At 46.4% G+C, this 27,934-nt stretch overlaps 6 protein-coding genes across 6 annotated transcripts; 1 reads left to right on the forward strand and 5 right to left on the reverse strand.

Annotated features, from left to right (window-relative positions):
• Positions 1-2,865: 2,865 nt before the first annotated feature.
• On the reverse strand, positions 2,866-3,589 carry GGS25DRAFT_233584 (uncharacterized protein). The gene has a single exon (XM_049257040.1). It carries the CDS (start codon positions 3,485-3,487, stop codon positions 3,041-3,043), a length of 447 nt encoding a protein of 148 aa, XP_049117756.1. The 5' UTR covers positions 3,488-3,589; the 3' UTR covers positions 2,866-3,040.
• Positions 3,590-5,873: 2,284 nt separating this feature from the next.
• GGS25DRAFT_233601 (pre-mRNA splicing factor) lies at positions 5,874-8,444 on the reverse strand. Its single transcript, XM_049257042.1, has 2 exons — positions 7,864-8,444; positions 5,874-7,752 (listed from the first exon to the last, which is right to left on the reverse strand). Exons 1-2 carry the CDS (start codon positions 8,194-8,196, stop codon positions 6,235-6,237), a joined length of 1,851 nt encoding a protein of 616 aa, XP_049117757.1. The 5' UTR covers positions 8,197-8,444; the 3' UTR covers positions 5,874-6,234.
• Positions 8,445-8,516: 72 nt separating this feature from the next.
• GGS25DRAFT_486225 (cell cycle control protein) lies at positions 8,517-11,267 on the forward strand. Its single transcript, XM_049260613.1, has one exon. The coding sequence runs from the start codon at positions 8,750-8,752 to the stop codon at positions 10,781-10,783; it is 2,034 nt and encodes a 677-aa protein (XP_049117758.1). The 5' UTR covers positions 8,517-8,749; the 3' UTR covers positions 10,784-11,267.
• Positions 11,268-12,543: 1,276 nt separating this feature from the next.
• On the reverse strand, positions 12,544-15,762 carry GGS25DRAFT_233690 (uncharacterized protein). The gene has a single exon (XM_049257043.1). The coding sequence runs from the start codon at positions 15,188-15,190 to the stop codon at positions 13,061-13,063; it is 2,130 nt and encodes a 709-aa protein (XP_049117759.1). The 5' UTR covers positions 15,191-15,762; the 3' UTR covers positions 12,544-13,060.
• A 1,480-nt stretch (positions 15,763-17,242) lies between these two features.
• Positions 17,243-20,013, reverse strand: GGS25DRAFT_520593 (uncharacterized protein; the record flags this gene model as incomplete). Its single annotated transcript, XM_049263900.1, has 3 exons — positions 17,243-18,565; positions 18,622-18,770; positions 18,825-20,013. The coding sequence occupies 3 exons, from the start codon at positions 20,011-20,013 to the stop codon at positions 17,243-17,245; spliced, it is 2,661 nt and encodes an 886-aa protein (XP_049117760.1).
• Positions 20,014-24,158: 4,145 nt separating this feature from the next.
• Positions 24,159-26,518, reverse strand: GGS25DRAFT_486249 (SFT2-domain-containing protein). Its single transcript, XM_049260614.1, has 5 exons — positions 26,318-26,518; positions 25,568-26,204; positions 25,198-25,318; positions 24,756-24,906; positions 24,159-24,700 (listed from the first exon to the last, which is right to left on the reverse strand). Exons 2-5 carry the CDS (start codon positions 25,788-25,790, stop codon positions 24,548-24,550), a joined length of 648 nt encoding a protein of 215 aa, XP_049117761.1. The 5' UTR covers positions 25,791-26,204; positions 26,318-26,518; the 3' UTR covers positions 24,159-24,547.
• Positions 26,519-27,934: the final 1,416 nt, after the last annotated feature.

Here is a 27,934-nt window from a genome sequence, read left to right on the forward strand (position 1 = left end):
GTCATTGACTCATTATTATTATTTTTTCATTAGTTCCATCATTTTCAGGGACCTGAGAGAGTAGATATCCAGGATTGTGGTTGCACAAAATCGGAGAAAAACGACCTGACAGTTTCGCATAGTCGACCAGTTCAATTCAATGTTAGGTTGACATGGTCCAAAAGGGAAAAGAAAGCGGTGGAAATCATAAGAGAGAGTGATGTCATGAATAAAGAAGAATGAAAATATTTCGGGGCGGGTCAACATAATGTTTAATATCAATTGTCAATGCTTTGATTATTATTTCATTCGTTTTGATTTTCTTCTTTTGTTTTTGTTAAAAGAAAAAAAAAAGATAAGGGAGGAAAGAAAGAATTAACAACGACATCTGCGACATCTGCGATGTCCACTATTCTACATAGTACTTGGTACTTACGCCGTATGGGGTTTGAAGGAAGATCGAGATTTTCGCAAGCGATCTGAAATGACCACCACCAGCGGTTCCGCCGACCCACTTCAAGTATTGTGGATCTCGGCAAGGGGCCGGGTCACTATCACTCCCACATGGATTATGGATACACATGGGTTTGGGTTTGGGATTCCCACTTTCCATAAGTACATGTACCAAGAAACAATTCTGAGAGGAAAGAATAAAGCAGGTTCAAAAAAAAAAAAAAAAAAGAAAGAAAGAAAAAGAAGAAGAAAAGTTAAAAAAAGAAGGGTCTTCTATCCCGAAAAGACGGCGTCAGGGCAACTCCTTCATAATTAACATTCCATAATATTATTATTAGTCATCCTGAACCTCTCATATTTTATATTTTATTTTATTTACAGTAGTTATCTAGAAACTATCATCAACATATACAAAGCAATAAAGCTTAGGTGCTTAGATGTATCTTACCCCTTTGACAATTGACAATTGACAATGGACAATGCGATACCTTCAATTCCTTGTATTTTCTGTGTACATACCTCTCATCCATGAATAGTGTACTTTGGAGGAGTGCAATGCCCCACGTATCCCCCCTCGACGATGGTGCATCGACATAATTAGGCGACGATGTGGATGAGAAATAATAAAAAGGGCAGTTATTCCAGTACTACCTAAACTACCTACCTAAACGGAATGAATTGGAATTCCTCCAGTCCGCCGCGCCAGTTTCTTGTCTGCAAGTCGCAGCAAATTTTCTAGGGCATCCGCAACACAAAGATCTGAATAATGTTAGGCAATCGGCTGATCGTCAGCAAGGTGTCCACCGGGTTTCCACATTACTGGAACACCCCTCTGCTCTGTTATCTCCTTAGCTCCCCTTCGTACATATATCTTGGTATCTTCGTATAGCGATCAAAAGATACATACTACCTACCGAGCCTAGCGAGCCGCCTATGTACTTCAAATGTTGCTAGATCATCAATCATCAATCCAATAGGCACTCGTGTTCGAGTTCGATGTTTTATTGAAGAAGCTTACATGGCACAGGTAGGAACTTGACGATATAACTACCATGATGGAAGCGGTGCAGCCAAATCGACTAATCTTTTCAGGCAATTCCATTATTAACATTGAGAGCATTTAGCGATTCAATAATTTATCGAATATCGATATCCATATCCATATCGGCAAGTCATCATATTCTGATCAACAACTTTAGTGTCGCTGTTGAAGATGCTGAGTTTCAATTGGATCATCTACGAAGCACACTTCACTACACATTTCCGATGAAATATCCTTCCCCTGGATCTGAAATCTGTACCATAGTAAGGAAAAGAGGACTCTACCTGAGTCTAGTCAAGTTTGTATTGCTTCAAATCGGTACTATTTACTATGTATAGTAAACCGTAATATCGTGGAGAAAGATCAAGTTTATTTAGCTTGATAGAGATTTCCGCTAATTACTCAACTACCATGGCAGTCAAAATATCACTAACCTAGAAGCATAAACCAATCTGACGCAAAAGCTTCCGATCTGTGGACGCACATGGTACATACCAGATATAGCTGTGGTCGGCCTTGGTGTTGAGAAGGATCCTTGTAGAAATTGGTTGTTACTAACTTGGTAGATGGCATCATTTATCATTTATCGCGGGGACGAGCTCTCGGACCTTTAGGTCCATTCTAATGATTCTATAACTCGGCCGAAGGTGCGGAAAGTGGTTCTCCCCCCATACCCGTTTTCAAGTCCCTTGTTTTCCGTCTCGGTAGCTTGGCCTAGCCACGACTACCCTTAGGGCCAAATTCCAATCTAGGGGCACATTCTAAGGCTTGGGAGTTTCGGTATTTTCTCGTTCTGAACGGGCCTGGGCCCGTACCTGATAGTGGCCTGTTTTAGTAGGCATTTCCCTATTGCGAATAAGTCAGGCCATTGGATCCCGGATGGAACCCCGTACCCAGCAGTCCAGCTAGACACTTAAACCCCTGTTATTGTATTTACGGATCGTACAATACAGTAATTAAGGGTAGGTACCTTAGCGTAGGGAAAGATGCCTACAACGTAGTAGTTAGATGCTGTTGAACTTGGAGGTCTAGATGGTGAGTATGGGAAAAGGAGGAGGACCCACACATTATAATCGCAAACGTTCGAGTATCAGTCCATTAAATCGAACAGAAAAGCCTCACAGGAAGAGATATCGCGATAGAGTTCCAAATACCCAATACAGAATACTCAATACCCAATACCCCCACATCCATCACGTTATGATGGCCTTTTAAATACTGCTTCACCTTGCTTATCTGCATGTAAGAAGATCGAGTCACAACTCACACGAGGCTCTTGGATCCCAATTTATGTATGTATACATACATATACATACAGTATATGCTGCCTTGTATGTATATAATATACCAATCCAGGCATATATATGGCTAGAACCTGGCAGGTCAGCGATAAGATTCACATTTACAGATACGCGCGTCATGATAATCTCATCTCCTGGGGCTAGAACATATTCTTCTTGCCCTCATTGCAACCTACCTACTGCACACATCAAAATGTAATGAAGCCAACGACGCGTGCGTCACCTTGGGCCGAGTATAGCTACAACAAAGCTATAACATACATATCTACAACCAACTCGATCTTATATGTACATAAATGCAGGAGTACTTGGGTGCTTGCTTGCCTAGACTGGGCTTCCATGGGAATCGTGACGGAAATACGACGACAACTATTACAAAACCAGTAGGAATCAAACAATGTTGGCCTATCTTGTGAGCTGAATAGATGGTAGGTCTGCCACGAAGCAATTTATATACCCATCCACATGATAAGGTATTGTTTTTTTTGAACATAGTATTTGCATTAGAAGCCAGTAGGACATTGGCCTTGTTAAATATATTGACCTTGAACCGCGCCCTATTCCGGGGCACCCCGTCCATAGGACTTAGGTCCGGAGCTCCGCGGCCGCAGCAACCCGACCACCACCGGTCGTTCGGCAAACAGGAAGCCAAGGCAATATACCAAGGAAGCCAGACCCTTGGGGGCCTCCTGCATGGATTGCATTCCCACATTCCTCGACCCACAGCAAAGGAGCTCTCTCGTGTTCACGTTTTTTTTTTTTTTTTCGTTTAGGACGGTGCAGCCTTACCGTCCCCCCAAGCGCGCGCTGCAGATCCTTTTACCGGTAAGCTTCTTCCTTGGTACTGTAGCAGGTTTAACTTGCTATCCGGAAGAAGCTACATATGTACAGTACCAAGAGCTCGTGCTAAAGCAAGCTCCTCCCTACTTCATTGATCGACCGGAAACCGGATCCCGCATGCTTCTCCAACACTCATACATATATACATGCATACATGCTACACATACTACCTACATGTACTACACACTACACACTACACACACTACACACTACACACACTACATATACGTACTATGTAGGTACATATATATGTAGATACATACATACATATCATAGCTAGGTTAGGTATGTATGTATGTATGTATGTATGTATGTATGTATGTATGTATGTATGTATGTATGTATGTATGTATGTATGTATGTATGTATGTATGTATGTATGTATGTATGTATGTATGTATGTATGTATGTATGTATGTATGTATGTATGTATGTATGTATGTAACGGTACCACTGAGTTGAATGTGTATGTGTTATTATTAGTTGCATGAACCTGACTCGATACCACGCTCTGTATGCCGAGACCCCATTATATGTATGTAAATATGTTCTGTATATGTACAGTCTACACGAATATACATGGATGTAATGCCTCCTCCCGTACTTGTACATACATTACATTACATGCGCACACATATGTAAACTTCTCCTTACATACCTACTCTACTTACCAGCTACATAGGTAACTAACCAGCAGGCCAGCAATTTTTACCCCGCGCTGTGGGGAGCGGATCCTGTGTCCGAAGAAGAGCTACCTACCTATGCCTTGTCACTCTCGAACGTAGCTGATCTGCGATGACGAAATCCTGTTTTTCTTGAATTGCTGAAAAACCTTCTACGATCTGCGCTTTTTTGATATATAGGTATATTTTTTTTTCTTGCGACGTGGCCTATTGTGAGAGCTTTTCTTTTTGGGAGAGGTGTGGGAGGAACAAGAAGAACAACGAGGAGAAGGAAGAAGGGAAGACGGATAAGAAGGAAAGCAGATAAACGGTGAGTGGCCAGTCTTGCTTGCCAAAGCCCCCCTATTTTACTCGTTCACCAACATCATGAAATTATCCAGGGAAGAAGAAAAAGAAAGAAAGAAAGAAAAACATTTTCTTGTGAATGTGACACATACACAGGGATATTTAGTAGATGTATCCATAAAATGGAAGATGGAGAAGTTTTTTTTTCGTTAATTCTCCTCGGTAGGTAGATAGGAAAGTCGAGCGAGGGGAGATGGGGAATCATCAAGACACCCATCCCGCAATCTGGAAATCCCATCCTCGAGGTAGTGCGGGTTCCACCACATTGCCATCCTTTTTCTTTTCTTTCCCGTTCTTTTTTCCCCTGCCCCATCCAACATCCCTCACCTCGGACAGTGTCCTCCACAAAACCCACCCCTCTTATGCGACGTGGTACTAGTAGTACAAAAAGGCAGCTCGGCTCGAAGCTTTTTTCTTTTCTTTCTCGAGTCATACCAACTGCGGTACGTAGGTAGGTAGGTAGCTACCGTAGAAGGTAAGTTTAGGAGGCAGGCTTGGGTACGTAGTTACGTCACGTTTGTAACGCTGTACGCAATAAAGTAGGTAACCTGACCTGACCTACCTATCCATACATAAATTCTCTACATACTTACCTCACATATACCACTACATACATATCACCACGTTTTTACCGTGTAACCCACGCACACGTGCCCTTACCTCGGTGCCAGGTGCCGGCGTCACGACAGGCAACACAGAAACCCTGGGATTACATAGCCAAGAAAAGGGGTTGCGCGTGCTTCCTTCTTTCCATCTTTCTCACCTACCTGGATCGAGATCTGTGAGAGGTCCACTCCAGGGTCCTGTTCCACCTCGGTGTAGGTCAAAACCAAAAAGTAAAGAAGAAAAAAAAAGAGATTATAAGACATTTGTAACGACCACGCTCAACAAGCACACGCTATGTTTCCGTCGTCGTTACGTCTGTTATGCATCAATGTCTCTTACAAAGGAGCACACGCAACTCTTTCCCTTCCCTTCCCACAACCCGGTTTCTCTTCTCCCCTTCCCTTACTACTATGAATTAGTACAAAGTGAATAAGGGGGAAAAACAGAAAAGGGAACGGGAGTGGCCAAGGGATACAGAATCCAGAATCCAGAATCCGAATCAACAATAAAGTTCATGTTATTACATAGTAAGTGAGTAAAGGGAACAGACCAGAAAGCCATCACAAACCGTATTTCCAAACAAGAAATTTAGTTTTTTTCTATTCTTTTTTCTCGTTGGAGATACGAGTTTGCTTGCCTGCTTTCAAGAAACTATTGCATGATATTGTAATATGCTGGCATGATATTAAGTTCTCAACTACGCAGACTCAGATATAGCCCTGTCCTCACTTCCGAAGAAAAAAACGCCGTTGACCATGCGACCTAACCCTTACGCTGCAATGAAAAAAAAAAAAAACTGCAGGTGACTGACTGACTCCATCATCCTTCTAGACGCCATACCTTATTAACACTGGATGTATGCGTTAGGCACTAGGTAGGTAGGTTGGTAACGTTTGCAGAAAACCCTCCTCTCTAACGACCTAACCTACACGAGACCCCCTCCTTTTTACTAGGAATGGTAGCTGCAATACATCTGCCGCCGCTTTTATCTCTTAGTAGGAAGAGATGGAGGTCCCATATTACCAGTGCCCGTGTTAACTTTCTTATTTGGAGGCTGACCAGGAACCTTAAAGCCACCGTTGGCATTGCTAGCGGTCCCGCTGCCGCCAACTTGGGTAAACGTGCCTCCTTTGAACCATCTATCTTCTTCCGCCTTTCTCTTGCGACTAAGCTCTGCCTGGACCTTGGGATCCACGAGCTCTAGTCCCTGGACGGGTGTGAAAGCTAGTGAAGAGGCTGTCCCCGCACCTCCTCCGATCGTGGATCCTACCCCTGACGTGCGTAGACCCTTACCACGTAGATCAATATTGTTCCCTGATTGGCCAAAGCCACGTAAAGAGGAAGCTGAGCCGCCAACAGGTGTAGCTCCTCCCCAGCCTTTATGCTTTTGACTAAGCTTGGCTCGGGTCCGGTTGTCAATCTGTATACCCCGGATTCGTCCATCCTGTCCCTGACCAATCATCCCCAAGCCCGAAGTAGAGTCTCCCACCCCGTAATCTGTCTCTCTCTCCTCCTTACCGAACACCATGCGATTCTGGGCCTTACGTAAATCTGTCATCGCCGTGGCTTCCTTGGCTTTGCGCGCGCGGCGACCACCTCGCTTACGGGAAGGCTTGTCATCTGGGGCTGGTAGGGCTCGCTGACCTTTGTTGGGAGGTGGCTCTGTCATTTTGTCTAGGCGCTCTAGGCACTGGCCTCGTAGTTCTTCGCCGTACGATCCATCGGGGTTGGTGTGACCGGTGTCCGCACGAGCAGCTAGAACGAGCTTCGCGGCTACTGCCTTCATAGCCTTCTTCTTCAGATCGTTCGGAATGCCGCGGATGATGGGTGATTGGAAAAGGTAGCCTTGCTGTTTCACACCTACATTGGTAGCAAAGGCGGTGTTTCCCGTTCGCTTGGAGCCCCAGGCGGCCAGATTGCAGGCGGGCGTTCGGGAGAGATTAGTTAAGCCACCGGCGGTATTGATCAGTTGTGCAGCGGTCAACGAGCCGATCAACACCGTCAGGTTGGGAGCGAATATATTCATCCGAGACTGCACATAGTCTGTGAGTGTCTTCTTGGCCTTGTCCATCTTGATCATCATGTAGCAGGCCCGGAGGATGCGGTCCAGCTCGTCTTGACTGATTTCATGCCCCTTGGTCGTGGTGGCTTCAACCGTAACAATCATCAGGGATGGGCCGTCCAAAACTGACTTAAGTGATTCGCCAAGGGGATTGTCAGCGGAGCCTTGCAGGGCTTTGATACTATCCGAATCCATGGGTCCGTTTCCGAGGATGGCGACGACTTTGGCATATTCAACAGGGCTTTGAATAAGTGTTTCTAGTTCGGGGAATCGAGCCGAATAATGATCTCGGATAAACTTATGAACCTTCATGATTTCGCCGTCGATTTGAGTGGAGAGGGTGTTGGATTCGGTGAGGATCTTGTACTCGGGGTTGTCCTCGATGTTACCGATGTTTGTGGTATGCGGTGCGAGAGGTTTCGATTGATAGTGGGCGATATCCTACAAGGCGGTAACCAGCCGGTCAGGTCTATTACTCAAGCCAAAAGATGTAAACAATTCATAATCGTTTGAAAGGAGGTATGCAATAAGGGAATAGAAGGGTAGACTAACCTTGAGGAGAGGATCCAGTCTGTCCATGACAGTAGTAACCTTTCGAATATCCTTGACTCCGCCCAACTGCATCTTTTCAACTTTGGCCTTGGTGGTTTCTGCATCTTCCACACGTTCGGTAGCACTACCATTCATGCCACCCATTTCTTCATCTTCGTCGGGTTCTTCTTCCTCGTCGCCATCGAGGACCATATCATTATTATCGTCATCGTGGGTTGGTAGAGGGCCAATAGCTGGGCCTTCGAGATCTAGACCACCATCATTCTGATCTTCGCCATTCTCGGAACCGGAATCTTCGAAATCTTGTAGTAGCTCTTCCGCGAGAGTCGACATGGTGTCGGCTTCGTGCGTGTGTCTGTAGTGTGTTTGTGGTGGTAGGGTATAATGTTGATGAGAGGAAAGAAGGGATTTGAGGTCGAGCGCCTCAAAATCCTATTATTCTCCTAGTATTCTTTGTTTCCTTCGTGAAGTATTTTTATGCGACAAGTAGATAAAACAGGTGCAACAGTGACCTTCAAACAAAAAAAAAAAGACCAAGAGAAGTTCATCGCAACGTTTTGGTCGCGCGACTGCAACTTAATTATGGAGCCACTAGGGTCTAGCTAGTTAGTATCCAATCATGTAACTACTTTCTCAAAGCTTTTTATGTAATCATTTTTATGTAATCATTTTTATTTTACGCGACTGCTGTTGCTGTTGCTTTTTTTACTCTTCAGCCTTGTCAACCAGCCAACCTTCTTCTTTCTGATCATTCAAATTGTTTTTACTTACTACTACTATTAGGCACACTTGGTTGGCAAAGTCATATTGCCATAAGCCCTTCTTTCTTTCTTTCTTTCTCTCCGTCTCTACCCTCCCCCTTGGAGATATCATCCATCAACTCACCATGGAGTCTTCACGCGGCCCCCCGAGGGTCAAGAATAAGGCCGCCGCGCCTATTCAGATCTCCGCCGAACAATTGCTAAGAGAAGCTGTCGACCGTCAAGAGACCTCCTTGCAAGCACCCACCCAGAGATTTGGAGACTTGGAAGAGCTTCATGAGTTCCAAGGTCGAAAGCGGAGGGAGTTTGAAGATTATGTTCGCCGCAACAGAGTTAACATGAACAACTGGATGCGTTATGCAGCATGGGAACTTGAACAGAAAGAGTTTAAGCGCGCCCGTTCCATCTTCGAACGAGCCTTGGATGTTGATTCTACTTCTGTTGTCCTATGGATTCGATACATTGAAGCCGAGATGAAGAGTAGGAATATCAACCACGCCAGGAATCTCCTCGACCGTGCCGTTACCATTTTACCCCGAGTCGATAAGCTGTGGTATAAGTATGCTTATATGGAAGAGATGTTGGGGAACATCCCAGGCACGAGACAGGTCTTTGAGAGGTGGATATCCTGGGAACCTGACGAGGCAGCGTGGGGCGCCTACATTAAGCTGGAAAAGCGGTACGGCGAATTCGAACGGGCCCGCGATATTTTCCAACGTTTCACCATAGTTCATCCCGAACCACGGAACTGGATCAAATGGGCTAAATTCGAGGAAGAGTACGGAACTAGTGACTTGGTTAGAGATGTCTTTGGCGCTGCAGTTGAAACACTGGGCGACGAGTTTGTCGACGAAAGACTCTTCATCGCCTACGCTAGATTCGAGGCCAAGCTCAAGGAATATGAGCGGGCCAGGGCTATTTACCAATACGCCCTTGACCGTCTGCCTCGGTCCAAGTCTATGGGACTACACAAAGCCTACACGACCTTCGAGAAACAATATGGTGATAAGGATGGCGTGGAAGAAGTGATCCTGTCCAAGAGAAGGCGATTATACGAAGACCAGATCAAGGAGAACCCCAAGAATTATGACATATGGTTCGATTACGCCAGGTTGGAAGAGACTGCCGGAGATCTAGACCGAGTCAGGGACGTTTACGAGCGAGCCGTGGCCCAAATCCCACCCACGCAAGAGAAGAGGCATTGGCGTCGTTACATTTATCTATGGATTTTCTACGCTATTTGGGAGGAGATGGAGGCGAAAGATGTCAGCCGAGCACGCCAGATCTACAAGCTGTGCATTGACTTGATTCCACACAAGAAGTTCACGTTTGCCAAGATTTGGCTACTGAGGGCGCAGTTTGAGATACGCCAGGGCGAATTAACGACTGCTCGCAAGACACTGGGCCAAGCCATTGGCATGTGTCCTAAGGACAAGCTATATAAAGGCTACGTTGAACTAGAATTGAAGCTGTTTGAATTCGTGCGATGTCGAACTCTATACGAAAAGCATATCGAGTGGAATCCAGCCAATTGCCAGACGTGGATCAAGTTCGCCGAACTGGAGAGAGGGTTGGATGATCTCGACCGAACGAGGGCCATCTTTGAGCTCGCCATCAACCAGTCTGTCCTAGACATGCCAGAACTCCTGTGGAAGGCGTACATCGACTTTGAGGAAGAAGAGGGTGAGTACGAGAAGACGCGCGACCTGTACGAGAGGCTGCTGGAGAAGACGGATCACGTGAAGGTCTGGATCAGCTATGCGCACTTTGAGATCAACATCCCAGAAGCAGACGAGGAAGAGACGGGAGAGGAGGAGGAGCGGCCGGTTAGCGAAGAGGCCAAGACTAGGGCTCGTAGCGTATTTGAGCGTGCTCATAAGCGGATGAAGGAGAAGGAGCTCAAGGAAGAGAGGGTTTCTCTGCTCAATGCCTGGCTATCGTTCGAACGCACGCATGGATCAGGCGAGGACATAGAGAAAGTGCAGAAGCAAATGCCACGGAGGACGAAGCGGAGACGCAAGCTCGAAGACGACACTTTCGAGGAGTATATCGACTACATCTTCCCCGCCGACGACGAACAGAAACAAGACCTCTCCAAGATGCTGGCCATGGCCCAAGCCTGGAAACAAAGCGGTGGGGCGGTCACTGGGTCGAGCTAAGTGTCATGTTTACTCTAGCCTACTGATTTTTAAGTGTCTTAATTTAATGCTCCTTACTCCCAAGACTCCCTCTCCAAGTATCACGCCAAGCCGCGAGGGAAGGAAGCTTCCTAGATCTACCTATGTACCCAGTAATAGGAGGAGGATGAATGCGGCTCGGGCCATGCGAATAGCTTGCCTTGCCTTGTCCACCTGTCTACATTGCATACATACGTACATACATACTATCCTCAAGTCGGATATTTTCCGATACATACCTTTCCCCAAATAGAACATTGACGACAAGACAAGGAGGGGTCGTGGGATTGCATGCAAGTAAATAAGGCGGTCAGCACAATGACATCATACATTTTACCACCTACATGTACCGAGGCATGTTTATCTAGGTTAGGTACCTAACCATAGGTAGTTACCTGCGTTAGCACATACCTATACATATGTACCTAACACCAGGTATTCGGTCCACGCATGCGTGATATGTACATGTAGCGCTAAATTAGAAAGAAGTTGGACCCTAGGTAACCTGTCGATTTCTATGCGTTTTCTCGATCTTCGCGGGGTATGTATGTATGTAGGTAAGGTGGGTTGATGGGTAGAGTGGCAGGTGGCAGATGCAATGGTGATCACGACGACGTAGTGTAGTGTGTTGGTACAGTAGTATTGTGCGCCGACAAGTCTCATGACAGGTCGGTAATCGGTAGCACCAACCCGCCCCAATGGGCTTTTTCCTTTTCTTATACCACAGAGCGCATTGTATGGGATATTTTCTTAATAAAAAAAAAGAAAAAAGTCTATGGTATTACTACCCAGGCAAGCATTGAAAGATCTGCTTATGAAAGCTAGATGAAAAGTACTACTACTATATAGGAGACAGATACTAAAAAAAAGAAAACAAAAAGAAAAGGGGGTAGGTTAGGTAGGTAGGTAACAGAATAAAGAAAGTAGCAGTAGATTTGACTTTCGTGATTTCATCCAATTAGAAATTCGTCCCAGCATAGGTCGTCATCATCGTCATCATATCCAAGCCCTCCCTTCTCTGGAATATCGGTACCCAAGAAAGAAGAAGAAGCAAAAAAAATAAAAATAAAGATGGGACAATAGGCGTTTCTCTCTCTCTCCCCTCCATCCATCGTCCATCCTCTTCCCACACATATACACACCGCTTCCCTCCCAGATACATATTCCTAGTTGGTGATTAGTAGATCGTTAGCGATCCAGTTGCGGGCCATGTATGCATGCATGCATGTAAGTGTTGTTAGCGGCATGCGTAAGTAAGCCCCCATTCCTCTTATCCCTATTGCTCCGGTTGGGGGAACATGTGTTGCGTCAAGATCCTTTATATATATACCCAATTCCAGTCCAGTCCAGTTCCCCCATCCCCATCCTAGTAGTCCCAAATCCCATTAAACCCCCCCTCCCCTTACAACCCGGTTCCCCCATCCAACGAACCCTAGTCACAGTCGGGAACGACCATTCGGGATGGTATGAAAGATAAGCGATCGGGGGCGTTAAATTTCCAATGTGATCAAAAGTCGGCTTTAGTGGTGATAGGTACAACGAGAGAGCCCATGTCCGTGGTATCCGGTGGCGAGGCGAACTAACCATTACCATAGGTGGCTGTTCCGCGCTTGTGCTGCATGAGGGCCCAGTGCTTTCGCTCCTAACGCCGCAACCCGTAGTTCGGGTAGTACGAGCGTGAGAAGCGAAGTGACACAGAAAATCCTCAAATTTGCATTACAAAGCTGGATAAAAGCACTCCCTTAATGGTCGTGGTGGCGGCGGCGCCGATGCCCATCTGTCACAAACCACACAAAATCAGTGAACAAGCTCCAATTTTAACTCAATAAATCATATAAAAATTCTGCGTATCGTAGGAGATTCAGATGAAGATTAGAAGATAAAAAAAAAAAACAGAAAAGGAACCAAGAAAAGGAATGGGACGAGCGTAAACGTGAGATTTTGCTGTCTTTTTCTTTCTATCTCAAAAACCACCACGGGAGCAAGGCAATGGCAAGGCATGGCATAGCTCATCAAAGGTAGACAAATTTCCAAGCTATATTGCAAGACGCCATCTTTTTACGTGCCACTCTTCCTTTTCGTCATCCAAAATCATCATATATCATGACAGATCGTGAAGTCGTAACGAAAGAATTTAAGCAGACGTGTATGCTGCAAACCATACAACCATACAGATAGTTTAGGTGAAATTGGTGAGAGAACCGGAGAGAAGGGACCCATCATGCATTAGGTGGTGCAGGCAGGGTGTGTCCCTATTCATCACCTCCTTTCGTAGCCTACAGGAGGCGCAGGTAAGGCGGCAGAATAGGGGTTCCCATCCGTGTAATGAGGTCCCTCATCATACCGACTTTCTCTTGCTGGTGCTGAAGAAGACCAATTGTCAGCCCGTGACCTGCCACCATCGCTGGAATTTGCTTTGCGGATCCGCTCCAAACGTCTCTCGTGACGTCTCTGCTTCTCCTCTTTCCATTCACTAACTTCTTTGGCTTGCTCTCGGGCCTCCTTGAGTTCCGAGAGGGCGCCCTTGACACCTAGTGCCGCGATGCCTACCGAAGCGGCATCTTGTAGTAGCGCCTTAGTCTTAAGCTTCTTAGCCTCCTCCGGACTTAATTTGCCTTCCTTGACTGCCCTGTGCCTTGCGTCGCGCTGCCCCATGCTACCATACACATTGTTGGCAGCGTGAATGGTAGCAACAGCTGCTAACCCCGTAGTGATAAGTTGTTTACGTCGCATTTTCGACGTCAATTTCTTATCTTCATCTGAATCTCCAAGATCGCTACTAGAAGCGGAACTAGACCTACCTCCACGTGAACGCGATGAGCTGCGAGGTCTTCCACCCACAGACCTTTCCTCCTCATCATAATCATCATATCCATCATCATTTGCTGGACCTCGACCACCTCTCATGTAGCTGCGTGACTTGTAATCATCATCATCGGAGCGGTCATTTGATGGACTTCGGTGACGGCGACGGCGACGGGACTTGTCATCGTAGTCATCGTCTCGACTATCTCTACTCTCTTGGTCATCAGGGGTGTTACCCAGACCAAGCTTGGCAAGACTACGCCGGGCCCCGTCGACTATGCTGCGGCTACGGCTGCGACGTCTTCGTGGGGATGGGCTTCGACTATCATACGAGTCGACGCTACCTCGGCGGGACCTGGATCGGCTTCTGTTGTCGACAAGTTTCTTAGCGCCTAAAGCGCCTAAGCCAGCTGTGGCCAATGCTGCGAGTCCGCCTCTCCCGTGGCTCTCGGAGCGAGCACGGGAGCGAGATCTGCTCCGGCCTGTCTGCCTGTCTTCTTCGATATCTTTCCTGGAACCGTTCAACATGCGGTTACCAAGAAGACCACCGATAACAGCCTCCATAAGATGACGTCTGCTGTCCTTGGAAGGGTCGTGGGCAGCATCAATGGTGGCAGCGCCAGCAGCAGCGGTAAGGACCCGCTTCATTTTCTCTCCCTTCCAGTCACCCGGCTCCTTAGCAACTCGGAAAGCTTCTGCAGCGCCAGCGACTAGCGAGGCCTTTGCGGCCTTTTGCATCCTAGTCGCAGGAGTGTCGCGCGAGCTTTTCTTGCTATCTCGTGATCTGTACGAGTCTGGGCTACCGCGGCGGCTTCCGTGTCGACTTCTCGAGTCTTTGTCAGAACCGGCGCCGGTCAGAGCTTTGATAGCGCCCCCGAGACCTGCGGCAGCCAGTGCATTCTCAAGGAAAGACTTGTTTCCCTTGCGACTCTTGGGGTCCTCCTCCTCTTCATCAGAATAATACTCAACAACACGGCCGTCTCGGCCCTTGTGGACAATATAAGTTGACTTCTTGTCCTCCTTGTTGGAGTGCTTGCTGTAGAGTTCAGCGCCTTGGTAACCGGCAAGTGCGCCAGCAGCGCCGAGAGCTGCGGAGGCGGCCATGTTACGGTGGACATCAGCTCCTTCCTTGTCAGCCTCGCGGCGATCCCAGAGCTCCTTAGCGCCAGCGGCTAGAAGGCCACCGGCGACAGCAGCGATGATCTTTTCTTGCTGGGAAAGTACACGCTTGCGAGTCTTCTCCTCCTCCTCGTAGTAGACACTGCCAGGCTTCCTACGAGGACGGTCATGGGAGCGATGAGATTCATAGTAGTAATCATCGTAGCCCGGTTCGGCTGATCGGGTCCTACGGACATCGCGGGAGTAGCCGGGAGGAGGGAAATCTCGGTGGACTTCTTCGACAGAGAGTTGATCGGTATCTTCTCTGGCGCGAGGAACAAGCGCAGTCTTACTAGAGGGGTTTACTCTGTAGTAGGTTTCCTGTGTCTCGGCGTAACGAGGACTGTGCCTTTCCCGGCGGTCTTCACGGTAATGACGTCGGGAATATTCCCGTGGTGGGGCGTCATAAGGGTCGTATGTGGACATTGCTTTAGCTTTCAATAGTGCGCAGGTCTGTGATATAGTTGATCTATAATCTATGTAGGAAATAAGATGGACAAAACTCTAAAGACGACGAACTGAATCGAAAGATGTTAAGGTTCGGAATAGAGATAATTAGTAGTAGTAAAGGATTAAAAATATGCGGGGAGAGGGGGGGAGAGAGAGTAAGAGGGAGGGAAGGACAGGAGGCGAAAGAAAGTTAGGCGCAGATGATACATACCTACTATGTATGTACTTACCTACATATTACATGTACGTTGCTGTTGCGTCGCAGCCAAGCGGGGCAACTGCAACTAGGTAAGAAAAATCTAGGCCGCCGAGAAAATCAAGCTTGAAGCTCTGTGTAATCTGACGTCAACCCCTCTCTAACCAGTCCAACTGTCCAACCCTTGTAACCCGATCGTTAGGTACCTAGGTACCTACATACTAGGTACCTACGGCATAGTACAAAGAGATCCATCACCCGATCGCCGAACCAGTTCAACTTTACGAATGGTACAATACCGTAGTCTGGGGCGGGCAGGGCTGAAGACTGGAGGGCATTTACAAACATGTGTATGTATCTACATACTTCGTACTACTACCTAATAGTGTATTCGTATAGAAATATATATTTTCCATGTCTGGCCGCCCAATTCCCAACAAATCTATGTCCAACCATGCACATTGGGTTTCATATCAATTTGTTGCACTACACTACGTAGGTACCTATCCATCTTTATGTTTTAGTATCACGTCATCGCATGAGTTCATAAGTAGGTAGGTCAAGTTAGGTATGCATCCTTTTTTTCTTTTTCTTTTTCTTTTTCTTTATAAAAGCATTACTGTACATGTCCATGACAAGGCGGAACAAGCAATATCTGTATGCATCAGATGCATCTCTCGAATGGAGTTATCACATAGGTAGTTGCGGGAAAATGGGCGTATAAGTCAAATAACAGCCTTTAGTTGCGTTTTCTCTTCTCTTTTCATTTCCTACTTATACATGATATAACCCTAAGACAACAGCCTTTTGCTTCTCCCTTTTTTTTATGACGTCGAAGTCTATTTGTGAAGATTCCGATCCATTAACATCCTCTCCTATGCGAATAACCCACGTCGTAAATGTACGTGTGCGAAAAGGAGAAGTTTCAATGCTCTGTAATTTTATCTAGCAATCCAATACTGATGACTGCGAGCATGCAGAGCCTGAACATCAGCGAATGCGGAAAGACCGAGAAATAAACGAAACCGAGAGAGAATCGCATCCATTGCGCATCGTTGGAGTTCATAGCAGATTCTAAATCCCATGCCGCCACGAAAGGGTTTGGGACTGCATCCCTGAATTTGCTTTTTTACGAAAACTACCATCAAATGTGGTAGCCAGCTATTATGTAAACAACCGTGGAGAAGAAAATGATAGCCACTCAGGCTTGTAATGACTTAGCCTCTCGGGTGGGAGAAAACTGATGATGCATTCCTGTTTTCTTCATTTGATACGTGATGGCCGCATTGTCCATGCGATCGTAAAGTCGTGATACTTCGTCCTTTCCATACCAAAGGTATCGACGGCGTTCCGTTGGCCTGTGGGGGTTGCTTTTTTTTTCTTAATTTCTGTATTCTGTATGCTATCGTTCATCATTCCCGACATGGTAAGCCCTTTGGCCACAAGCCCGTGGTTCGTTAGGACTCACGGTATATTTTGTTCCAACGTATCCAGGACGCTTGCAGCTAAAGTGATTAGACATCGTGGACTGTCGATTGTCCAGTAACCACGCCAAGGAATTTCATTTGGCCGAAATGTGGCATATACCACCTTAGGTTGATTCTTTTCCGAGGCTCAAAAAACAATAATAGCTCTCGGTGATCAAGCCCCGAGAATTTCATCTCCCTCATTTTGCGATCGTGTTGTTGTGAGTGGCTGAAGCACCGCGTATGAGCTTTGCCTGTATGGTAGTTCAAGGAAGCAATGGAATCAAGTGGGCCTGCCATAGCAGTACACCTAGCAAGCCCCCCTCCCACAGTCGATGAGCTACCATTGTAGCCACGTCGGCAAAATTAACAACCCTCTGTTTCATGATGGCCATTGATTCCGTTCGTAACGGGGCCATCATGGTCAACCTTCTCTGCACTTTCAAGTTTTTGGGAGCCATTCGGGAGAAAACTGGCTTGTTCACTTGAAGACGGCATGTTATTCTTCTTGGGGATGTTGTCCGTTGCTAGCCCACCATCAACAGAGCCTGACGGTACTAGGTCTGGTTGACTCGCTCCTCCCATTCCAAAGTTGACTGTGGGGGAGAATTCCGGCACTGCTGCGGAAAGTTGTGAATCCGCGGGGCGGGGATGACCATTAACGCCATTGGACGTTGGGGAAGTGAGGACGCCTCCATTCACGTTGTGTGCGAAATGGTTATCTATTGTGTTGGGTGCGAACATGGGAGCAGCGTCGCCAACATATGGCATCACCTGAGGCCAATAAGTCATTCGATGATCAAACGGGCGATAGCCGACGGGACCGTCGTGTTGGGCGGTTGGGTGTCTCATGGACTTTTCAAGTACCCAATGCTCCCATTTCTCTCGACGACGCACTTTGTCGTGTCCATCCTCTGTGACGATAAATTCTATGTGAGGAGAACTGTCGCAAGCTATACGAATGAGCTGATAATCCTGTGCAATTTCTTGCATGCGCTTGAATGAGGCGATGATACTCAAAGGTACAAACCCTTGAGAATCCATGAACTTTCGCAGATAATAGTCCTTGCAGAGATTGTCGATGGAGAAGTAGTATTCCACCTGTGATAGCACCACATGTAATATGTGGTTGGGGTCTGCAGGATATGGGACAAATGGTCCAGCCTGTGGATATAGCGCAGGATCATATGGCATGCCCATTATTGGGTATGAAGATGGTCTCGAAGACTGATGTCCTGCACTTCCGCGCGAGCGGTTGTTTCCCGAGCTTGGTCGACTCCGATGGTTGCTTGTCGTCGAGATCGGATATGGCTGGCCATATGGCATTTGCCCATAACTAGCGGCGTATGAGTGGTTAGGCTGTCTGGAGTTTGCGTTGGCTGAATAGTTGTATCCAACAGGGTTCTGGCTAAACTGAGACTGCGGATGAGGAATTCCGTTCAAGGCAGAGTGACCACCGCGGCCGCGTGTGTTGCCCCTTATGCGATCGTTGCGGCTCGAATTGCTCTGTCCTTGAAAACTAGAGTCTTTCGCATTGTGCACACCATTGTCTCTTGGTGTAGGCGACATTTTCACAGACTCGTCGGTTCGCTGGTTAGAGCTCATACTACGAGCAGGAGTATGCTGACTTGAAACTCCATGACTTAAATCAACCGGGCTTTGCTTCGATGCATCGATCTTCGCGCTTGTCTGTTGGCTTATTAGAATATGTCCAGAGAGTTGACTACGCAATAGTTGCTGCTTACAGAAGAGAAATCTCCTAGAACCTTTCCTGATCCTGCCTGGGATTGCGCCTTACGGGTGTCACGCGATGCAGAAACGTCAACAGACGCACGCTTTGACGACAGTGGGGCAGAGGAAACCCCAGTGGTGGTACCGTTCTCTTGGGTACGATCTTGCTGATTGTTAGCAAAATTATTGTGAGCTGCAGAGAGGCGTATTGGTTTACCAGTTGATGCACTGTTACCGTGATTGCCTCTAATAGCAGTGTCACGTCCACCTCGGGTGCCATTAATACGGCCACCTCTCGAGCTTCTCGTTGGTATGGGTGTCTCGAAAGTCACTGATGGCACAAATGGAACAGGAAGCCACTTGTCTTTTCCCCTAGGCTTGCTTGGGCCTGATTCATCTTTTTCATCCTTATCAATCCTCTCGGCCTTCTCAGTAGTTAGGGGTTTCGAACCGTTCGCTGCCGTCTCGGGTGTCGGCCACGACAAAGTATTACTCGCAACCGGGCCTGGGGTGCCCCGCGAAGCACCCTTGCGAGGAGCCTGACCACCACTGCCCCGCGACTGCTCAACATCCTTCTTGGGGGGTCTTGCGCCTGCCGGTAGCGACTTGCTTTGCGCTACTGTCGCATCGATCCCGTCATTCTGCGATGCCTTTGACTTATACTCTTGAGAGACAGGACCCACTGCCCCGTCAGTTTGGCCGGCGCCTGTATTATTCGAGCCCCGCGCCGGCGTGGATGCCGAAGGAGTTGTCTTGACCTTAGCAGCCCTGGCTGCTTGTCGCTGTGTCCAAACGTTAACCGCCGGCACTGGCGCCTCGGATAATTCCACCTTGGGAGGCACATTCTCTTTCTTATCCTGGCCGCGACCCTGATCTACATCTTGATCCGACTCTTTCTCAGCTGTCTTGCCTTTCTTACCCTTCCGGGATTTCTTGCCATCACTGGCATCCGTAGCCTGGGAAGTCAAGGTTTGGCCTCTGCCGCGTCTCTCTGCGGGTTGCGGTACATTGTCGCCTAGTACCTTTTCAGCGGCCTGGATTGGAAGGTTCGACAATTCAGCCGCCTTATCGCTAGTAGAAAGGATATCTGAGTCGTTGCCATTTAAACTGGCACAGTCGGGCTTCACAGAAGAGCTTCGGGTATTTTGCGAGCCATCGAGTTCGTTCGACGTAGTCGAAATCGCGACCGAAGGAGCCCTCGTGCTCGGGGTAGGAGCGGCATCTCGACTTTGTGTGCTAGTTGTTGAAGGAGCTTGACTTTGTGTCGTGCTCGACTGAGATCCAACGGACTGCGCCGCAGACTGGCCCTTGGCAGCCTGGGCATATGAAAATGTCGCAGAATTTGACATTTCTTCGAAGTCTGAATTAGGGACGTTGGTGAGTAAGTCCCGAAGTTGGTCTGGCATATGCAACAGAGGAGCCACAAAGTTGGCGACCTGTTGCGTGCGTTGAATGGAGAAGGGAATGGTTTGCCCACGTCCACCAACACGCTCAACCAACCCTAAAGCACCACACCTGTCAAAGGCGGCCCTTTCGAGGTATGAATTGAGGTTGGTTCAAGCGTCAAGAGTCGCGTAGAGCTCGAGTCGAAAACCGAGTGAATAAATCCGTGCGACAAGTAGTAGATGTTGGAATCTAGAACACGAAGAAAAAATAATTATTGGCAAGCCAATGGTAGAGATTCGCGTAAAAAAGGCAGGTAAAAATTCGCGATGGATGGGCGTCGGGACGGACGGCCGGCAAGGAAGAGATTTTGTCGAGATGATCCAATTCGCAAAAAAAAAACCGATCAAATTTTTTTTTTCGGAAAGTGAATGCGGGGTGTTTATCAATAAACCTCTCAGTAGCAACTAAACGAAGGGTGCCTGAGGATTCCTTGAGGTACAAAGGTAAACCGTCTCGAGAGTTGAAAGACTAGAAGCTGAGGAAGGTGAGTTTCTCGCTTGTAGTAGAAGTCGTGAGAACAAACACCTGCTAAAATAATTGCTGGATGATGAGTGGCCGCAGTTATCGTTTAAGTTTGAAATGATTGAAGAGGGGAAATTTTTATTGAGGAAAAACGTGACAGTTATCCAGTTATCCGAGAAAAAAAAAAGATGACTGTGCTTGTGTTGTGCTATGCGTTTTTTGCTCTGGGTCTTGTACCGGATTTTAGTTTGGGAAGCGAACCCGATGTGGCCTGACTAAATACAACCTGTCAAGGTAAAAAAAAAACCGTATATGTAGATTTTGACCTAGGATTATATTAGTGACAAACCTAGGCTTAGGTAAAATGTTGTTGTGGTGAGGTGAAATTTGGAGGGGTTGAGCGGTTCGGTCCGCAAAGGTCGGTCACGGGTTTGAATATGCGAAATTGGCGGATTTGGCGAATATGCGAAATTTGAGAAAAATAGAGAAGGATGTGAGAAATATGAAAAATTACCTTGGGTGGTGTAGCAGCAGTCAAGTTGCCAGTAAATCGATAGGTGAATAGGCTTTTTTGGGCGCAAGCTAGGCGCAGGCGCAGGCGCAAGGTGTAAGTAAGGTGATGATAACCTTGGAGGGGGAATATGTAGGTAGGTAGAGAACCCTCCGTGGATGCTTGCGAAGAAAAACGAGTACTAGTTGTAAAAGTACTATGTCGTATGTAGGATTGCACAGGTTCGCAAAGGAAGAAGCGAAGAAAGCATATGATGGTTTCTTCTAAGATGCTTCTTCTGTGCAAACTAAGTGTACACAAAGTATTGCGAATTTAACGAATTGCAAGGTAATGAATGAGAAAGTGTGTTTGCAATGTTCCAAGGCAACTTGAGTTGTATCTATGTGGGATTGCGTGTGGTTGCAAATAGGAATTATTTGTGTGCAATGGAAAAAAATAATTTTCCTGCTCCTTCTGCCGCTGGTCCCTTGCTAAAGAACCTAAAAAAAAAAATTTAAGAAAAGAAAAAGTAACTAATGTGGTTTGATTTGGACTTTGTTACATACATATGTACCTACAAATACGGTAAATGCCTAGTACCCAAGGCAATAATGTATGTACTACTGTCTACTAACCTACACATGTATGCGGTGCATGTGGTTCCTCTTTAGCTGGGAAAGCACCCCGCCATTGATCGAGCATGCTACTATGGCATGCTAGAAACGTTCTCCTCAGACTCCTCTTTCTCCTCCTCATCACCCGGACACACAAGGTACATATGTACAGATGGGGTACCAACTTGGTCATCGATTTATATGGGAAGGCAGGGAAGAATAAGCGAGAGAAATGTACTAAAGTATTACCCTTACACGCAGTAACAGCTACCTAACTCGAACACCTTACATAGTAGTATTAATGTTGTTCCTTGATCAAAGCACCTTCCAACATCAAAGTTAAGGTTGCTGCTATTTTCTTATTCCTTTCTTACTCTTTTCTTACTCTCTTCTTACTCTTTTCTTTTTAGACAGAACTCAAATAATAATCATAACTCTCTCAATAACAATAATACACAATCAACAATACAGCACCTCCCCTAGTCAGGTATGAGGCATCACCTTTTTCAAGACCATTTTTGACCATTTTTGAATGATTAATTATATGTACATATGCCTAACATACCTACCCTAGGTAGCATAATCCATCCACGCCAACAGGAATAATATTGTGGTCTAACATCATGAATACAGAACACCCTCTTACATTGACGCATCCATCAATGATACATGTCTAGGTTAGGTCAGTCAGTACATACAGAGTACACACGAGAAGCTACCAGCCTACCACATCTAATGCGTGCGACCAAGTACCAAACATCTGTCATCTACATGTAGGATTCACTTTCAATCATTTCACCTCATATTTGATTATTCTGTGACATCTAAACAGTTTTAATAATGACATAAAACGAAAAAGGGGGAATACAGATGTGTTGTCTTGTGGCCGGTGGTGTCGTGTAAGTGTTAGAATACTGTTAGGTTGGTACTTGGATGCTGTTGTATACATACATACCTTACCTAGCCATATGGATACTACATACATATGTGAGTATGTATGTATGCCCGCCCCTGCAAAATGCACCTAACTGGAGTCTAGGTCAAAGTCTTGAAATGTCCAAGAAAAACCCCTCAGAATCTCCCACGCACATTCGGCTTGACCGGCCTGATCTAATGACAAATTTGGCATCCATATTTATTCGATTACGTAGATACTGTAGGTTCCCAAAATAGGGTTGTGATTACTACATGTATGTCAGTACTACCAGTTGACCACTGGGCAGACATGCGTAGGTAGGTAGATATCCAGTACCAGACGGGTTTACACAGTTTTTGGTATTATGGAACTACATATGTATTCAATATTGACATAAGTTCAAGTTCAAGTTCAAGTTCAATACCGAATCATTCCCCAGTCTCAAACGCCAATCAGCCGTGGCTTATACCAACTATCCATATGCGCCCCTCGTGTTTGTCAGGATGGTCGATGGCCCCCTATAGCATCCAACATAAGTTGAACCTAGGTTAGATATGTGCCTAGGTATGTATGTGTGCGAGCCAATCATGAATATGAATCAGCTACATAACCTCTAGTACAGTCACATACATGTCAGGCTGAAGAGGGGCGCCGACCCCAATCCCTTTCCAATGTTCTTTTTTTAATTTGTTCCTTCCATCCTGCCCGCCTCATATCTGAGAAGGGCATAATACTTTTATTTATTTAGTTATTTATATCATTACTTTTCCTCACCTTGCCTGCCTGCCTGCCTGCCTGCCTGCCTGCCTGCCTGCCTGCCCTTCAACCATTTTCTATTCCCGATGCCTCACATGCACCCCTCGTCTATATATTTTATTTTATCTATTTTCATATGGGGTTACATGCCTACCTATGGTTATGGTTGGGTGTCGACGCCTCTACCTAGTATTGAACTAAACAATCATCATTATGGATCGATCGTATTACCCCACGCCGAGGCAGCTTCCACTTTCAGAATAAGGAATACATACATGCAACACCTATGAGTATACTACTACATGCGTACCTCCAGTACATAACCTACAGCACATTTAAATACCCCTTTCTTCCGGATGGCCATATTTGCTACGCCGAGTGTGAGTTAGCAAGTGCCTGTTAATAAATGCCTTTAATACCTGCCCTGTCTGTGTCACATTGTCGGCCAAACATAACCGTGAATTGAAGTCTTCCGTTTTCTCCATTCGGCCATCTCCCGGTTCTGCCCTCTACGCGTATAATAATTACCCAAGCAAGTAGTATGTTTGATAACAAGTCTGCCTCCTATTCGTGTCGCTAAATACACATTCCCACGATCACTATATCTCCATCCTGACCGAGTTCCAGGGCTTGCTGAAGCTTCTTATAATATGTTGTGCCCGTATGTAGGTGCCTATTATCTACCTACTACATACACACAAGATTTGTCATAAGTATCCGGGGTTTCTGGGCATAGCGGGAGACGGGTTCCGGGTATCTTGGCCGAGGTTCGAGATATTGAAACGGGAAATTTTCGATCTATTCAACCCCTGAACAGCCAAGACTCATACGTATTAGTGCTGGTCGAGCATCTAGAACAGCTCCAAGGCGGCAGAACAGAATTAAAATTAGAATCTAATCAATTTGCATCTAGTTACTCTAGCTACGATTATTTCATAGCACAGACCATCCCAGGATACCATTCTGGGTGAGAGTCTTGACTATGATATCGATGAACCAGTGTCGTTCTCATTATGTATGGTGGGCATGCCAAATAGAAGGCCTAACCTGTATAACCATAGCCAATGCCATGAGTGGTTGGCTTTCAATTTTGACACGCAGAGTGGCACTAGGAGACATGGACAACATGAAAATCTTAGGTACTCTTCTCTTTTCTTGATTTAGTATGAAAGTCTGATTATCGCAACTTACAACTAAGGCCAATAAATATCTAGCCACGGCGTGATGGAAACATCCTAAGATACAACAAGGAGGGCCTAACCAGTCATCCAAGTAGCCGCCCTCCGTGCGCCAAAGTTCGTGGCAAGACGGAGACCGCTTGAGCCCATGGGGAAGTAACTGACAAGGTACCAGAGTAGGCATGCCATCTGGACGATAGCAGACAATAGAGTAAGGATGGTACTGTGTAGCTGGAGAGGGTTAGCATTTCCATTCCGCCTCAAGCTGACGTATTACGTGACTCACCCCAACAGAAAAGTATATAGTCAAGGCAATCGAGCCAAAGTAGGCAGCAGTGAAGGGTAAACGCGACCCGGAGATTAGATGCTGGAAGTATGCCATAGGGCCCATCACAGCGGCAAAGGAAGAGAGGAACAAAACCGAGCCAAAGGACCATCTATGAAGCGAGTAGGCGTTAGTACGTCATCCAATGACGAAGATGATCAAGAAAGGGGAAGGGAGAGGGTGTAGGATATTTAGGATGTGGTGTAAAAGGTGTCGTAGAAAGAAGGTTAGATCGGGTTGATCAGCCGTGTTATCATGCAAGATTGATACATATGCAACGACGGCTCCTTGCAGAGATCTTCGTCCCATCAACAGCCGGCAGAGGAGGGCTGCCTCTGGCCACGAGGACAAGCTGGTGGCAGGGGTAATCGATAATGGGAAGCTAAGAGAGTCTCGGCCTTACAAGATAACAAACTTGCGAGGTTTGGTCATGAGAACAGGCCATAGAGCAAAGCAGAGCACGAAGCATGCAAGAGCACCCAGATTACAAGCGCCGAATATCAGTAGTCGGTCCCATCGGCTCACTATATGGTATATCGAGATTCTAAGTCAGTCTTTTGTGGAAATCCATAGTGAATCATAGTGGACTCTTTCGTTCATGTGCAGGAGTGAGACAGAGCGCGGGAGATGCACATGCCACCTGTCCAAGGTACACCCAAGGTACGCTCAAGGTACGCTCAAGGTACGCTGCAGGGGAAACCACATGGTGCTAGGAACTGGAAACAGGGACTGGAAATAGGAACTGGAAACGAAGAGCGATGGATAAGACTCACGGATAAACCAGCCCTCTTCCTCTTCGCGACGGGTACTAGCTGGTAAAGGAGCGCCGGCACTCTCTGTGGTGGGTAGTTGTACATATCCACGATCTCCAAAGGGGTTCATCGATTGTATTGAAGAAAGAAGCCCGGATCGCTGTGACGTATTGGCCGTATATTCCCTGTCACGTCGCGACCATCCTAAGGAATTCATCGATTCTCTGAACGAGGAGGATGCCATCTTCTATGTTGTTTCCCCCCTCTCCTTGTCAACTGGGCTGTGGTAAGAATCGGCTCGTAAGAATCTGGGAAATGTCGGGTGGCTTGGATCGCAAAGCAAGGCGATTTCGGATTCGGCTTGTTTGAGTGTAGTATGGAGTAGTATGGAGGTATGATGGAGATTACCTAGGTGCTACTGTATGCTACTGTATGCTACTGTATGCTACTGTATAGCGTGAGCACCTAAGGTGAATGGAACGGATCGGAATGGATGGCACGGAATATGCGACTTCGTAATAGTTGTTGTCGGGTGTGTCGAATGACCCCTCCCCCTGTTAATTGTGAGGGCTGCGACTTTGATGGAAGATTGGATAGATGGATGTGTGGTGTGGGTGTGGATGTGTCGCGTTCAAAAGTTCAAAAGGCTCAGGGAGCACTAATTTAGGTTAGAACTTGAACAGAGTGACCAGCCACACGAGAACTAATAAGGATTATGGTCTGTGCGAGTGGGGCGTTAGTATATTTATCTAATCAATCCTATTGGCTTACATCTTTGCATGTGGCTTCGACTTGATCCTGTAGTATGTCGTAGGTCCTAGGGTACTACTAGGTACTAGGTAGGTATGTATGTGCTAGGTACCCCAGCTTGAATGTTCGACATTGAACATTGAAGTTCCAGGATTAGCCAGTTGACGTTTATAATCCATGATACTTCAAGTTGCATAGTTCATAATCTTAATTCTTAATACCTTATATAATACATACCTACCCAACCTACCCACCAAGGTAGTATTATAGTAAAGCGAGTGTTGGTTGACAGCTGCAGGTAAGACTCCGGAGTCATGGATTAAAATTAGAGAACCTTGAATATCTTGTACTCTTACTTCAATGTTCTTTTGCAAGGCGAGTATAGCTTCAATGTGTAACAAGCTTTTCTGTCTTGGTGCCTAGATAGGTATCTATTAGACAATAGCTATTGTACTGTACATAGGCAGATAAATACTCATATGGACGCGTACATACTTTACGAATAGTACTCACGGCAGCCTTAGTACATTATTACCACATACAGATGACTGGTATGTATTTGCTCAAATACATCGGCGCAACACATATACCGAGTTTCTATACATACCCACACCACCTTGAATCTCTGTCTACGGCATAGTACTCCGCAATAAACATGTCTCACCAAGCAGGAATATCGGAACCCAGACATTGTTAGTATTGTATACTAACGTAACTTATGCGCAAGTTTGGACGATCGCGTATCTACGCGCTTGCGCATACCACTTTGCCGCAGTAATGATACCATGGCATACTACTTACACATGCAAGTACTGTATAATAGTGTGAGGACCTGCCCACCTAGTAGCTTATCATCAAGTACTACATGTAGCTGCCTAGTACAATGTCTTGAGAATTTGACATCTCATTGGTAGAAGCGCTTGGGCGACTGGAGTCTTGGAGAAACCATGTCCTACATGCATAATAGTGGTGGTTGCAAAGCTACTCCGAATCCCAAGTGTTACTATGTAAGTAGGCATGTATGAAGCGGCGGCGAACGCGGTTGCGTAGTTCTGGAAGCGGGACTTGAACAAGATAGAAGCAAGACATACAAGACGGGGAAAATCCGAATATGCAACTACTATATTGCAAATAACTATGCACCATTGTTCTAGCCAGCATCAACTTAAAGCTTCCCTGCTTGCCCACTTATAATGCCTGCCTACCCGAACTAGGTCCTACTACATACTAATAGGTCTAATAGGTAGTGTTAGCTATAGCCTATAGGACTATAGGTTGGTGGCTACCAGGTAGCTACTACTACTAGGTTACCTCCCTATGTATGTGGTAGCTAGGCAGTTCTATGTGTTGGTCTTACAACATAACCTTGGAAGTTGCTCGAAGTTCCAAGGTCCTTGAAGTGTAGTGCTTAATACCTGCTTACCTAGTAGATATGTATTATATACCTACCTAGTTATATCCAGCCCTACCAGCCCTTATGAAGCCGTCAGCTGGTCCCATCATCGCTAAGACAACTGAGATTACCAATCACGCACCGTGCCGAACGGGCGCTATCCAAACTCTATCGACAATCCCGCCCATGCTCCTGGATGCGCTATGAACATGATTGGCTCCCTTGAGAGATACGGCAGATGCAGA

This window comes from Hypoxylon fragiforme, assembly GCF_022984875.1.
Source record: "Hypoxylon fragiforme strain CBS 206.31 chromosome Unknown GGS25scaffold_4, whole genome shotgun sequence".
NCBI classification, from domain to species: Eukaryota; Fungi; Ascomycota; class Sordariomycetes; order Xylariales; family Hypoxylaceae; genus Hypoxylon; species Hypoxylon fragiforme.